General features: G+C 36.6%; 1 protein-coding gene across 3 annotated transcripts; it reads left to right on the top strand.

Annotated features, from left to right (window-relative positions):
- LOC109711457 (transcription factor BIM2-like) lies at nucleotides 4625-15304 on the top strand. Of its 3 annotated transcripts, none has more exons than XM_020234499.1 (14): nucleotides 4625-4915; nucleotides 5089-5151; nucleotides 5236-5322; nucleotides 5668-6006; nucleotides 10147-10216; nucleotides 10324-10454; nucleotides 10637-10760; nucleotides 12146-12215; nucleotides 12296-12391; nucleotides 12966-13004; nucleotides 13133-13340; nucleotides 13418-13562; nucleotides 13812-13944; nucleotides 14726-15304. In XM_020234499.1, exons 2-14 carry the CDS (start codon nucleotides 5139-5141, stop codon nucleotides 14726-14728), a joined length of 1458 nt encoding a protein of 485 aa, XP_020090088.1. In that variant the 5' UTR covers nucleotides 4625-4915; nucleotides 5089-5138; the 3' UTR covers nucleotides 14729-15304. The 3 variants fall into 3 exon arrangements, with proteins under 3 accessions (XP_020090088.1, XP_020090087.1, XP_020090086.1); XM_020234498.1 differs by having other exon boundaries at nucleotides 4628-4915; nucleotides 5029-5151; nucleotides 14729-15304; XM_020234497.1 differs by having other exon boundaries at nucleotides 4628-4915; nucleotides 14729-15304.

The raw sequence follows: 16209 nt of genomic DNA on the forward strand, positions 1-16209 counted from the left end.
CTTTTGGGGAGTTCCCCTTTTCATCGTATAGAAGCAAAACGTTAAGTGAAATATAACGGCGTTGGTAAACGGCGCTCCGTCGAGAAGATGACGGCGTCAGATGCCGTTACGAACGGCCGGGGAAGCGTGAGAGTGGCGACAAAAGGGCGAAGGGCGTGCTAGGACGGGCGGGGGGCGGGGCCGGGGGCCCACCGCACGGGAAACAGCGCTCTGCCACCTGTCAGATCGGGATCGCAAACCGAGGACGGGGATGGCGCGCACGTGAGGTACAGCTTCCCCTCGCGAGAGTTTCCGTTCTCACGTGTGAAGTGCCGCGCCGCACCCCACCCCACGCCCTACTGTGACAACGACGCACGCACCATCCACGCCTCACATGCGTTGCGACACAGGTGATTGCACGTATCCATGGACCGAGGGTCTACCGTGGACCATTCTCCTGCAGATGAAATTGGGATTTGTTGCTTTTTTTCATTTTAATAATTAACATTTGAGCTTGGTCGAGACAGTCAATCTTATTAGCGTAAAAAGTGACGTGATTGTTTTGCGTGCGTATACATAACTAGTTCTGTAAAACTAAAATTTGCTGAATACAGAATTGATATATATAAAATATGTATATATGCTGTTGGCAAGAGATGGATATAAATAAATAAATAAGATTGTTAGAATATATGCTCAGATAAGATAATTTTGTATGTATACAAAACCTAACAAAATTTTAACTAATTTGACATAATTTTCAAAATTGAAAGATCTTTGTATAAATTTTGATAAAATTAACAAGTTTCTTTCAATGTCGTTCAATTCTTGACCGCTTAATGGTTCAATGTAGGTTTCCAAAAGTTGATACGCAGAATACTAAGAGGCTGTGAAAAACACAAACAATGATCTACGCTTTGATTTTAATGTCTCTGGAATTCAAACGTATACAGACCGGTTTATGGATGACGTGGTGGACAGGATCCAAGCGCTTTAGCTGGATCCCGCAGCACAGAAACCACTCCTCAGCCGTCTTCGGTGTAACGCTTACGTATCACGACTGATACTCTTATATGCGGGGCCCACTAAAAACGCAATTTCCACGTGGCAGAATCAGAGCCGTGATGTAGCAGCGTCTGTGATCTGTGGGGCCCACCTTCCACTCGCCTTGAGTTGGCCACGTGACTGGGGCGGCATGGCGTGGCGTTATTTTTTTTCTTTAATCACGTGACGAGCGGGGGCATCGGCCACAGAGCCGACGACACGTGGCAGGAGAAAATTTTCTTTGTTTGCAGTTTCGAAAGCGCCCCCCGCGAGATTAGAGGCGAAGCGTGATTAAAAATATCTTACGAAACCATATCAATTGTATCAGAGAACGGTGATGATGGAAACTATTATTTACTGATCCCTAAACCGATTCCTTAATCATAGAAGCAGGGAATGTTCATGTACCAGAACCAAACTCTAATTTAAATATGGATTAATATTTTTTAAGTTAGCATAATAAGTCTACGACTAATAATAGTTTTTTTTTTTTTGGATTAGGAAACTTCCTACTTTTTGAATTTGTACGAAATGTCCTTATTTATGATGCATGGTACAAATCAATAAATATGTTTTGGTGTAATGACACATCCTAATTGGTTGTCAAATCTTTTAATGTCTTGACAAGTTTACACAATATTTTTTGAAATTTTGATGAGTTGGTACTAGTGGCTTAATGCTATGCTTATAATTCTACCCAAAGGCTCCATGCATCTGATTATAAGAGAGATATAGATAGGGAAAAACAAAGCAAGCAAGAAAATTAAGAGAGGTATTTTTTACAATAACAAAAGTAATCGTACTTCATGCGTGCAAACAAAATTAATCTCGATCCATAAGCCATGCACCACTTTAATTGATTGCTGGAAAAATTATCTATATTCTCAAAGATTGATGAGAGTGTTGTGGAGAGCTTCTGCATGCTACGGTTGACATTGATATTGGAATAAATAAACTTGTAGCTTGAGAGGTGGAGACAAACGGAGGTGCTGTGATCGTGTACCATTAAACTAATTGTGCAAAAACGGTGCTGCCCCGTTGGAATGTGATGGGCTAACGTAACGGTATGTTTTAATGAAGAAAATAAAACTAAAAGAAGGGAGAGAAAATGATTGATTGTTGTTACTTGTAAGATCTATTAATCTCGTCTCTTTTTTCTTTTTTATTTTTTTTTCTCTCTCATCTAACAGCTGTCTTTTCTTTCCAGATTAATTACTTTATCTCCTAATTAATTGGTTAAGAAAAATTTGGAAATTATAAGTGAAGTTTCTATTACCCGTATAATATGTTTTCATCATCAGCATTTATGTTTTATTATACATTTACACTGCTCCGGGCCCCACTCTAGCAGATAAAATTCTATCTGCTTAAACCATTGAAACGTAAATAATCTTTGCACGCAATTTAATACGACACTACTAACTTTTGAAAATTAGCTTCTTCCTAAGTATTTACTTGCTTGTTCTTTATATGGAGATAACAATAACTAAGTTGGAAAAAAAGAGGCGAGTACCTAGGGGTGGTGGAATCTAGAGCACATGAGGACTCCTAGATCTATAGACTATAGGCGTGTGCCCACGTTTCTCGGTCATGTGCCTATGGTTATTAGTGGGAGGAGGAGGAGGAGGCGCGACGATGGGGCCCACCACGCCACCAACCCCAGGTCCCAGTGGGCCAACGTTCAGCCTCGGTGCTCTGTCACGCGACCTTTTCCCCGACAGTCCCCACCATTCAGAATTTACTGCATGCACCCCGTGCACCATGCACGCTACTTTTCAAGTCTCTTAGCTACCGTTTGGTTCGGGGTTAAGAAAAAACTAGTTATTTCAGAGATAGGGTTAAGTTCAGGGTTAAGGTGGGGTTGGAATATTTTTATGTTTGATTGGAGGTTGGAGTTAGTCCAGAATAGTGAAAAATAATGTTTGATTGGAGTAGGTGGGATAAAAAAAATTGTGGATTATTATGAATAAAAAATAGTATTTAGTTGGAGTTTTGTGGAGTTAGGTGTGGTTAGCTAATCCGGAATAGTCCATTTGAGATGGGATTAGCTAACCCCACTCATTTTTTGAGGTGTTTGTGGATAATATGGGGGTTAAAGGATTATTCCACCCCTTAACCTCCAACCAAACAAAGGCTTATAGAGATTTTAAAAGATTTACGAGCATGCTTGGTCCACCTATTTTAAACTATAAAGTTAAAATAAAAATTTTTGATTTTGGTAGTTGTCGTTTATTTTATAAAAATTAAATTTTAGTTTCTATTTTACTCCTGAATGAGAATAGCTAAATCTATTTATGATTTAATCCGGCTTTGAATCTCGAATTAGCCCATTTCAAAATAAATTATTCAAAATTCTTTTCTTCTTTTTCTTCATCACTTTTCTTTCTCCTAATTAAAACTCTCTCTCAAAAATTCTAAATTTCTATTTCGATTTTCATTCCAATAAAAATCAAATATTTTTAGATAATTCATTATTTCATTTCTCATTCCAAATTAACAATCTAATTTTATTTTTTATTTCTATTTCAATCACGAACGAAACATGCCCTACATGCATGCACAAATTGATTCATACCTATATTGTTCCAAACCACTCGCTTCCTGCTTAATATAAACTATCTAAAACACAATTTTCTCACAGCTAGTGCATTGTTCAATTCCTAAGCAAAATTCATATATCAGATAGTTTCACATTAGGAACACTGCACCCCGCACCAGATGATTTCTCTGTGCATGAGAATTACAGATAAACCTGGTCCAGGCAATAACTTCTCCCCACAACAAGATGCTCCGAGACGTGCACTCTCCGTCCTCCCTTTCCTAATCCTTTTTCGAAACTCTGCACTAATTACTCGCTAATAAAACTTTCTAATCGGGATCAGCGCTAATCAGTAAACTAGTAGGGGTATCCTCGTTCTTTTTCTACATCTTTTACTCCTCTTATTAACTTCTCTTTGTCAACGGTGCCCGGCCGCGGTCAACGTTCCGTACGTCACGTGATCCGCAGAGATAATCAGAGATGTTGTGCTTTGAATCCGTGTTGTGGGCCAATCTGTACCGTCGGTCCTTCGTGCCCGAGGACAAGGGCGGGGCCGATCAGACGGCTGAGATTGCGTGTGGGACAAGGACAACAGATGCTGCCGTTCTGGCCGTTAGTTTTACTGCTGCTATAGTGCTATCCACAGGAAACGGCGTTTGCGATAACGGAAAGGACAATGCGTGCGGATAGAAATGTATTTCAGTCCCTACCTTATAAGAATATTTTGATTTAGTTCCTGTGTTTTTTTAATCACTAATATTTCACTCTATTACAGCTTACTGTGAAAAGTACAAATTACTGTAAAATGACCTTTTAAGATAAACTAAAACAAATACATTATTATACAATTAAAAGTAAAAAAAATTTATTAGAAACAAAAATTATGTTTGATGATTAATAACTAAAACGTAATAGTAAGAATGTTTAGGAGCTAAATACGGTATTTAGGTACAAAGCATTTGAGGTAATTCGCTTTATCAGAAAATTATAGGGACTACCCATATATTTTACCCAATGGAAAGTGAAAAAGGCGCCGTCTAAAAGGGTCTGGCGAGAGGCGCGCCGACCCGTGTCCACCTCCGCCACGGTGCGCCTGCGAGATCCCAAAGTTTCAAACACCTCTCTCTCTCTCTCTCTCTCTCTCTCAGTTATTAACGCATCAAAATTTGGCCCCATTACAATTTTCCCCAGATCTATATCTCCCTCTCCCACGCCCACTCCCTCTCCCTCTCTCTCTCTCTCTGAATTTTAGAGTTTCGATGTATCACGTTCGTTCCCTTTTCTAGATATATCCCCGCGAAGGATCGGAGAGTACACTCTGGGGTGAATCTCTCTTCTCTCTCGCTCTCTAAGGTACTTGATCGAAGGTTTTGTTTATCGATCTATACGTGAATAGTTCTCTAATTTTGAAGTTGTATTGATCTATATGTGGATAATTCTAACGAATTTCACGATCTATAATGCAGAAAACATGAGATAAGGTTTTTTTTTTTTTTCTTTTTTTGAATGTGATATTTCGAGATCAGAGGTGAATTCTCTTGGAAACTCGAAGTAGCGAGCATCAGAGATTACGAGAATGGAGCTACGAGGTAAGTGGCTGAATAATTTTACGCAGTAATTCGATGTTTTCGTTGAAACATTTTCAGATATAAGTTCTAATAATACTTCTACAGGAAAGAAAACAACTCACGATTTCCTTTCGCTCCACACCGTAGATCCATCGTTCAAGCGCCACGATACATCACCTTCCTCCTCCCAAGGTAATCGATCGGTGTCTCTCAGTTTTTTTCCCCCTCTAATTTCCTCTCGTTTTTTGAATTTTAGCTTCAAATTAATTTATCCAGCATCCAAAATTTTAAATCGTTCTTCATATATTCTCAATCGGTTAATACTGATAGGGATATTTTTGGAATTAAAAGACACTTTACGCAATGCTTGAATGTCCTTACTAATCACGTGTCTGCAATCCATCACATCCGTTGAAGTTGTTACTGACCCGGTGATCACGCCGTTGGAGCGACTCCACCACTCGGTGAGCCCGGCTCACCGTCGTTCGCCAATCAGAGAACGCTAATCGCCCTTTTTAATGTTTTTCTTAAATGCAGGATTTTTTATTAAGACGCGCGATTTTTTACAGCCGTTGGATGACCGGGAGGAGGAATCGGCGGGCCGGGACCCCGCGGTGGGCCCCACAGAGGAGGAGCGCACGCTCCCCGGGGGAATCGGCGCGTTCAGCATCAGCCACGTGTCCGGCCCTGGCTCGAGGGCGCCGCTTAAGCCCGACCGGGGCACGTGCGGGGCGGTTCGCGGGTTCGGTGTGAAGAGTAAACCCGAACCCGACATCGACAGTGGTGTTTATACAACTCAAAACGTCGGTGTTCTTGGTGCACCTTTTTCTACGTGGGCCCATTCCACAGCGCGGGATTCCGGTCCATCATCAAGAGGTAAGTGACATTAACATAACTGGTTGTTTGAGCTGCTCTGCTTACAGTCGGTTCCAATCAGTAGTTTCTCCTAAACGGTAGTAGTTGCTGCGCACCTTTCGGCTTTCGCACCTGCTGTGCACTGCATGCGCACTGCGTTCTCGGTTATTAGTTAGTTCAGTGATGGCATTTTCTTAATTTCTACACAATTGCAGAGAGTATGCTTCTACTTAGTTCTAATTAGTACCACCGTATGATTGCAAAATTTGGTAGTTTAGTCCAGCCACCTCAACAAAGTAGCCTAACTTGTGATAATTGTTTTTGCGACCATACCTAGAGTCATTGGCTAATAACTTGATAATTGCATAGTCAAAATCTCAAATTCAACATTTTAATAACTTCATACTTTTAACTGAGTTTATTTATATAAAAAATAAAGTCGATAACTTAGTTACCTTTCTCTCTCAAAATAAACAAGTGTGATTTTGTTATGGGCCCCTATTTCAAGAGCTAGACAAGAAGGGATTATTCCAATGTCTGTGTTTTATACTCTCAGCTGCTTCCCACAATATATATATATAATTGAGCTCCTATGTATCAAGTTATTGGTGATTTTAGATATTTAGCTATTGGATTAAAGAATGTGCGGTTAGGATGATATGAGATTCCTAGGGGTGAGCGTGTGGTTGATTGAATAGTATGATTTAACGGGCGAAAATGATCAAAGGAATAGATCTAACGGTAAAAAATTTACAAGCACAAAATATTTGGTGATTTTACAAGCAGCATAGCCGGACTTATATAGAATTGAGCTTTTATGCTTTTAAAAATATCAAATTATTGATGCTTGTAGAGTTTTTGCCATTGGATTAAGAGATGTGCTGTTAGGATGATGCGGGACCTCTAGGGTTGAGTGAGTGGTTGGTTGAATAGTATGATCTAACGGGTGAAACGATCACAGGATTAGATCTAACGGTAAAAAGTTTATAAGCATCAAGCGCTTGGTACTTATACAAGCACCATAGCCAGACTTTCTCTCTCTCTCTATAGAGAGAGAGAGAACGAGTTGAGCTTGAATACCAATAATAGTATAGCACCATAGCCGGACTCTCTCTCTCTCTCTATATATATATAGAGAGAGAGAGAGAGAAAGGGTTGAGCTGGAATACTAATAATAGTATTTAGATTCTTTTGCTATCAATTTTTTAGCCGTTAAATCTACATTTTAATCAATTCTATCTTTTAGATCATACTATTTAACCAATCACCCACTAAATCCTAGGAAGACCACTACATAATCCTAGGGGGACTACTATCATTCTAACCCTACAATTTTTTATCAAAAGATTAAAAACTCAATAGCAAAAGAGCCAAAATACTATTAATAGTATTACAGCACAATTCTCTGTGTGTATTATTAGTACCAAGTATTTGGTATTATTGAATTTTCTGTCGTTAGATTTACTCATTATTATTTTTACTTGTTAGATCATACTATTCAATTAACTACTCACTCAACTCAAAGGGAGTACTATTATTCTAGCTGCACAACCCTTTATCCAACAGCCAAAAATTTGAGAGGAATGCTTCAATACACCAGGTAAAATAAATCTAACAATTCATATTTTAAGGGCGAGATTGACTTTTGCATAGTAGTTACCTGCTCAACAGGTTACCATTTGTAAGGATAATATGAAAAAAAAAAATGCAAACTAATTATCAAATTTGATTAACCTTATACAAATATTTATTTCATTGTTTAATTTTGTTACTTACCAAATTAGATAGTGCTAATTTGATAAGTAATAAACCTTTATAAATTGAATTTAAAATTCAATTTATATTCAAATTTAATTTTAAACTTTATAATTGTGTACATTAAATTCAAATTTAATTTTAATTTTTATTTTCAGAATGAAAAAATACATGTTTAAATGAATAGTTTATTTCAATTCAAATTGTTAATTTGATATATTAAAATGATACGAAATTTCAAATATATTAAATTAATTTAAATTATAAATTATGCTGTATTTATAAACATAACTTTTATTTTTTATTTAAATTAAAGGCTTTTATTTCTAAAATTAAATTCAAATTGTTCATTCGATAGTAAAAACAACATTAAAATTTAAAAACATTGATTAAAATTAAAATTAAAATTTAGATTTAGTTTATATTATAGTTAAAAAAATAAAATTTGTTAACTATTTAAACTAAATAATTCTAAAGCAAAAAAGGAAAAGAGGAGCGGCGAGGAAAAAGAAATCGCGGCCTACGTGTAGGAAAATATCACGGTCCACGAGGCTGCACTCAGCCTCGTAGATTGTGCGGAGTGAGAGGTCCACGGTGGACCTCTCGCTCCACTCCTCCTTTTTGTGTGCGTGTGTGTGCGTGTGTTGTGTGTGTGTATATATATATCCAATTTTATTTTTATATTTTATAAGAATTATAATTATTTATGCATGATAATAGCATAAATCTAAAAAAATTTTAATTAAATAAATGAATTTTTATTCTGCATTTTTAAATGATAAACTTAAACTTTTCGTATAAATCGCGTATACGAATTATTGGCGAATCTAATTTTTAAACCGTATTTTTTAACGAACTTAAAAATTAAGATACAAATTTTATTCGTATTTTATCCGTATCGAATTTTTATCGTATTCGAATTAACTAACTATGGTTTAAAGACATGAGGTTTAATTTAGGAAAGATAATAATACAAAGATGGAATATTGGAGGATAAGAATGAAGGAAGATGGAATATTTTAAATTTACAAAAATAACATGTTATGAGGATGAAAATTTACCAAAATGCTCTCATTGCAAACTCCATGTAATAAAAAAAAAAAACCCTTATTAAAGTGGTGACCGGTACCTATACCCCCAAGTGCCGGTCACCCTCTTTTAATAGGTCTATCGTTACCGTTCATTTAAAGAATTTTAATGGTTGAGATTTGTTCGGTGCATAGGAGCATTGCTCTATTTGATAGTACAAAGTGCTTGGTACTATCGATAGTATAATAGTATAATTCCTATGTATATATAGATATAGACTAGGCTGCTATACTTTTATAATATAGACTCTTTTATAATTATAAGTTTTAGATTCTTAGATCAATGAATATGCAGTTAGTATAATAGTAATTTTTGATTAGAATGATAGTAGCCGTAAATTTTACTAATCAATTTTTGTTCTGGTGGCAAAGTATGATTTTTCGTTCAAGCCTCTCTCTCTTTTATTGGTTGAGCAAGTAGTTGTCACACGAGACCCACGTGATCGTGTTGTGACGCCACGCGCCCACAGAGGCGTTATGTAGTGGCCCGAACAATCCTCTTGGCGTGATCCGCGAGCACGTCTTTGTCACCGCACCACCACGAGAAAAATAAAATAAAAAAAAATAAAAATAAGAAATAAAAACCCGGACGGAACTCGAGCCGGAACTCAAACTGTCCCCAGAACCAAATTGAAATCGCCGTCGGATCCGGTGAGAGGGGGTACGTTGAGAAGAGGGGGTACGTTGAGAAGAGGGAGCCGAAACAAAAGGATTTGAAAAGGTGAAAATGTACGTAGAACCCTCACCACTAGTGGATTTTGAGCGGAGCCCTCAAATAATGCAGGCGTTCCATATTTGCGATTTCCATTCTAATCACAGATAGAGAATATGAATGCACATTTAGTAGTATACGGGTATTTTATAAAAAATAGCTAATCTATGTTTCATCCAAGTGATGATGCTCTATTAGCTTTTAATTTCTTAATTTAATTATTTTAATAAAATTATAAATTTCTTAATATTGATAGTTCTACTTGCTAGTTCTTAATAATTAATAAAATTTATAAATTTATCAGAAAATATAAAATTTGAATGCGATTAAACTGGGAAAAGAAAAATTGAGGGTCTATTTCAAAATTATCCATTAGTTGGGACGGTGATTGTACATATTTGCCTTTAAATAAAGGCCGGTGCCGTCGCCTATGAACCTCCACTCCACGCCTCGCTCTGTAGCACGAATCTTCCAGTTTTTAAAATTATAAATCGCTTTTTTATTAATTTAATTTAATTAAAATTAGTATTTTAAAATAATTGGGAAGAAGAAGAAGAAGGAGGAGGAGGCTTAGGCTTGGGCTGTGTTTTGTATTCTTCGGCGCAGGGCCGTGGCCGTCGCCATTCGCCGCCGCTCGCGCCAACGGCTTCGTCGGATCCCTCTCCTTCGCCTCCAGGTTCGCATCCCCTGTCTCTCTCACCCCCCTTTTCGCCTCCTAGGGTTTCCCCTTTTATAGGGTTTTGGAGGGTTTCTGACCCGTGGGAAGGGTGTGTTGGGCCACAGGGACAACGCGGCGACGGAGGGGAAGCGATCCATGGAGGCCGCTTCGAGGTCTAGCAGGGGGGCCTTCGACGACGACGACGACGACGACGGCGACGAGTTTGGTAGGCGAGAGGCCTCCTCCTCGCGTAAAGGTCCGTCCTTTCTCAATCGCCTTTCGTGTTTTTGCGCCTTTCTCTACTTGGGTTTTGGTTTCGGGGAAAATTGTTGGCCTTTTCTTGTGGCTTTTGGTAGTATAGTGGAAGTTTTGTGCGAAGGTTTTCCTTTTCGTGTATATGAATGAAAAAGGAATCAATTTTGTTGTCTTCTGTGGCAGAGTTGAGCATTAAGGTAGACGGGAAGGGAAGTGGTAGTGGCAGCGGCACTGATCAGCGGCCCAACACGCCGAGATCAAAGCATTCTGCCACGGAGCAGCGGAGAAGAAGCAAAATTAATGATAGGCGAGTTTATGTTGGATGCATCACTCTTCTAGTGTGTTGTACTCTCATTGTTTTCCTTGTATTCTATGTTTATTCAATAGTTGAATTGCGCTTATATGTGAAATAGCTAGTTTTGGTTGCTGATTTGCTTTGCGATGCTCAGGTTGTTTTGTGATCATTGGGTCATTTTGGAATTATGTTGTGCTACAAAATGCTACATTTTTGAAGTTCAAAAGCAGTTTTCAGTGTTAGTATGATTAGTGGACTGTAGTCAGAGTTTACACTTTCCTCATCTGGACAATTCTATACCATTTAGTACAGATCTCAGCTGATGTACCAACATCTGAGAATGTTTTTTTTTCGTGTTTTGATTTATGCTAATCATTGTAGAGTTAACCGTGTCCTGATAATAGCAACAGTTACTGATAAGCTCGGCATTTTTTTTGTGGGTACAGTATTCAATTACGTCAATTGTGCTCTTTTGCCGCTTTGGAGTTTTCAATGGTGATGGATATTTAAAAAGTTTACAACAGCATATTTATTCTCTTTGTCCGTATCTTTTAGGTGTCATTATCGGTGTTAGCTGATTGCAATTAAGTTCCAAATCCTGAGGGTAGATGTGTCCGATAGGTGCTGGTTCAATTCTCCAGTTTTGTTAGACACTAAAATTTACATCAGATTCAAGTTCATGCAGTACCAATGAGTGGCAAGTGCTTATTTGAAACTTAGTGAGCCATGAAGAAGGGCCTGATATTAGCATTTAGCAAAACCTTGTGAAATATTCCAATTAAATTTCTTGCATGTTTTTAGGCTTCGGCTTAAACATTGAAACCTGATCAATGTGTTTCCGTTGGTCATGTAGACCAAAATTGTGGTCTAAAATTATAACATATCTATTGTTGAGAATCAGCCAAAGGAAGGCTGAATTTAACATTGTTGACCAAACTGATTACCTATGGATGTTTGATGCTATTTATTCATCATTTTACATGTACTCTGCTACATTTTTTTTATTGAAGTATGAAACATGATAGTTATATGTATCAAAATATTGCAGAATTGGGTTTTAGTGTGATAATTCTAAGAATCTAATCTTTGTGTTGGCCTACGGGCGTATTCTTAAAAAAAATGTTTTTGCTATAATCTATTTTGAAATTTGGGAGATATCATTAAACACTGATACATCCTGTATACCTCCTCTTTCATATGCATCACTGTTATTTTTAAGATCATGAGCTGATGCATTCATGCACATGTTAATTATGTTAAGTAGCTTCGGTAGAGTTTAATGAAACAAGGACAATGGCAATTATTGACTCATGGCATGTTCTTGACCTTTTTTTTTTTTTCAACTGTCTTATTTGCTCAAAATTAAAACAGATCCTTCAATTTTTTTTTTCATGCAGATTTCAGATTCTTAGGGAACTCATTCCACAAGGTGATCAGAAGAGAGACAAGGCTTCATTTCTTTTAGAGGTATCCTTATAAGAGACAATGTTTCTATCATGTTTGTTGCCATAGACGATTCCGAAATCTTTTTTTTTCCCTTCATGAAGGTTATTGAGTACATCCGATTCTTGCAAGAGAAGGTACAGAAGTATGAGGCAACAAATCCAGAATGGAATCAAGAAAGTTCCAATTTATTGCCGTGGGTGAGAATTTTTGAGCCTTTAGCACTAGAATGAGAATATATGCATTTATGTATAAATATTTTGCCCTGATTGGTGCTTTATGGTTTTGTTGTTAATGCCTGTGGGAACTTCAGTTGGTGAAAGTATTGCATGAACAGAGATCTTTGGGTCTATAAGTTTGGCCATGGCATATGTGTGCTTTGTGTTATATGTATAAGCATATTTGCTCGACATATAAATTTTTTAAATAAATGTTGCATGTCATATTCGTATTTAGACAAACCTTTCCTTTACTCTAGTAAGTATTTAGAATTATATTCAACAAGGTTTAACTAAGTATTTAGAATTATATTCAACAAGGTTTAACTAAGTAAAGCAAACCTATTCTGCATTTGTATCATATTAACTCCATTGGCTAATCGGGATGCGTGCGGAAGACCATTCATTAATATTGTATAGTAATTTCTGTCTGTGAATGCTGTTTTTTTCTTTCTGTACATGCAAAAATGTTAATTTCGGCAATTCTTGGGGCCTTTTTAGTCACCAAGAAAATATTGCGGTCCTTGTTAATTTTCACTTTGGCTTTCTATGGCAGGTTAACGTCTATTTTAGATCTTTCTGGAAAAGTGCACAGGTATCTGTTTGTGTAGAATATTTCAACTGGGATTACATAGTACTTATAATTTCTCCTTTGATGAGTGTCTATTCTACTAGCCTTCTAAAATTGTCTTTCCTTCTTTTTTTCTCTTTTTTCTCCAATAGAGTAACAACCATGGTCTATCCGACCCTTTACAAGCCATTAAAAATGGTTCCTCTCCATCCGGTTACATGTTCTCTGGCAAATACACTGACAATGGTACTCAGGTGGCGCCTGCAGTTTTGACAGGTGTGGCACAGAATCGAACTGAAACAGAGATGATGACAGCTGGCTTCTCTAGCAAAGCTATGGAAACTCCTCAAAATTTCATAAGTAAGCCCCAGAAATATCTTAAATTCTTTTGTTGGGCGGAGAATTAGTGTTACTCAATTGCAATTGTTTCTTTTCAGATGAAAGCATGAGTGGCGCTCAAGCCCCATGGTTAAGACCACATGGTGCAGCCGACTCTGCTGTTAATGGTGAAATGTTAAGTGAACAAGAAGAGCTAGCAATTGATCAGGCAACTGTTAATTTTTCGAATGCATATTCCCAAGGGTCTGTCTTCTAGTCGATTGGCTCTATTTTTACTTCTGGTTATCTTTTGTTACTACGACCTTGTCTCTTTTGGCTATATGTTTCTTGGTTCTTTTGATGATTTTATTTCTTAAATTGCGTGATTACTATGGAGTCATAGGTGTCCTTATACTATATTTGTGCCTTCCTATGTAGTGAGTTTGGTTTTCGAAAGTTAACTTAACTAGCTTATCTCGTAAAAAAGTTTTTTCCAATCATTCTTCTTTTCAGGGTGCTGACAACACTTACCCAGACTCTTCAGAACTCTGGAATAGATCTATCACAGGCCAATTTGTCTGTGCAGATCAATTTGGCAAGGCGGTCAAAAAGAACTAATGCCAATGTGACGGCTTGCACGACTAAGGTACTATATTTTATTGTCATTTATTATCTGTTTTCAAAACTAGGTGGTAAAGAGTTCTGATCCTGTTGTAAAATGGTGCCTTTGTTTCTTTCTTTTCCTTGGTTAGATATGATTCCTAATGATGCTTGCTTAGCTGCTCTAAGTTTCTACTTTATTGTTAAATTTGGTAACTTTGATGTCCTTGTTGATAATCAAATCCTTTGCATAACAACACTGGTCCTCTGAGAGATCAAGTAGTGAGGCGACAAGTCCTGTTGATCATTTTGCACTCATATTTTAGCCCTAGAAAATAGCTGTAGGCAATGTTAGCCTCTGTTTGAATGAGAAAGTACTTGTAGGGAACATGGGCCTCACGGCCCTCACCTTGTTGTGCAAAAAAGCTATATTTGTGAAATGTTTACTCTTGGGAAATCAGCAGCCTCTCAGAATTTGTTTAAATTGCATTATTTTGTACTTGTGATTGTTGTGCTTCTTTCTGACCATAAAACACAATTAACATTGTAGTAGTTCATCAACATTGTTATCTGCTTGATGTATTTCTTTTAATATGTGGATTCTTTTTCCCTATTTGCCTATCTCACCATTTTTCCATGGAAAATAAGGTTGAAAATGACTTGATGAATGTCTTATTATATTCAGTCACTAATCCTACACTCCCGCTTGCTTTGTTTGCTCGATTACTTACCCAATAGTCCTATGTAAGAAGTCCAGCTTCTGGCTACAGCTAAATACTTAAGATCATTTATTTCTTGATCTATGGCTGATGCTTTATTTTTGGTAGTAGGATCAGGAAGATCCTGCATGTAGCAATCAAGAAACTGGGTGTCGCGAGGATGTTACGCAAGCACCTAAACGGCACAAAACTGATTACAGCTAGTGCAGCTACTACAGTACCCCCTTGTGCTTCTCTGTTCAAATATGCTAACTCGTCCTCTTTTAAAGCTCAGTTCCTCGGACACTGTACATTGTATGTTTCAACTGTGATTGGCGCCAAAAAGCCAATCGATTGGCGCCAAAAAGCCAATCAGGTATTCTTTCATTTGTCTCTTTGCACCTCTAGAAGAGGCTTCCATTATAAATTGCGAAGCCGCTTTTCTTTACAGGCTTCCATTGATATGAGAAGTTGCTCTTTTCTTTTGGCAAAGGGACTGTGGTTACTAGATTGTTTAATACTCTGTGTTCTTTGTAGTAAATATCATTGTATTGGTTGAGCAGTGCATCTCTGACATTGTTTATGCATTGGTTTCATTATTGGTTCAAAAAGTTAGTAGTTTGAGTAATGGCCGCTGCTCAGTTAGTCGGACCTCAGATGTTAGAAAAACTCTATATAATAATTTTTGCTGATTGTCTTGTGCTTTTCTTTGTTTTGTTTTCTTTTTCTTTTATGTATCTTTATTTATTTATTTATTATTATTTTTTTTTGTGTATGTGTGTAATGAGTTCCGTGGAATAATTTAGTAATTTGAAAAATATTAGGAGTGGTGACTTGTTACGTCTTCTATTTTTCTTTAAATAGAAATAACTATTTATGAAAACTATTTTAAATGAGGAAAAAAATTAATGATATCATATAAGAATTTTTTTAATACTATTTATGATATGTTATTTAATGCTATCATAATAGTTTTTTCTTAAATGGAAATTGCTCTTTATGGTAAGTTCTCTACATGCTGGAAATATCAGCTTATATTGCTTTAAAGTATTTACGAAATCATATGAAGAAAACTATTATTGTTGATATTATGTGAGAGTTTCCTTTAAATGAAAATTGTTGTTTAAGAAAATTGTTGTTTAAGGTGAGTTCTCTAAATGATTTAAATACAATATCTTGTAATGTTGTTTTAAGATATTTGCAATACCACGTGAGGTACGATTTTTACCGCATCACGTGAGCTGTTTGCAGTAATTCCTTTAAATATTGTAAATATGCGATAATGTTGTTATATTAGCTAGCAATTGACCTAGGCGATGCATGGAGTGTTATTACTAACTTTTAGTTATAATTTTTAAGTAATTTATTATCAAGTCATATTGAAACTTCTCATGAAACTGTTTTATATATATAATATTAGAACACAATAAGTTATACTATTATCAAGTTATATTAGAACTTCTTATAACTGCTTTATATATATAATATTGGAACACAATAAGCTATATTATTATCTAGTTATATTAAAACTTCTCATAAAAATGCGCCACATGTATATATATATATATATATATATATATATATATATCATATAAGAGTTTTCTCTTAAATAA

This window comes from Ananas comosus, linkage group 6 (genome assembly GCF_001540865.1).
Source record: "Ananas comosus cultivar F153 linkage group 6, ASM154086v1, whole genome shotgun sequence".
NCBI lineage: Eukaryota > Viridiplantae > Streptophyta > Magnoliopsida > Poales > Bromeliaceae > Ananas > Ananas comosus.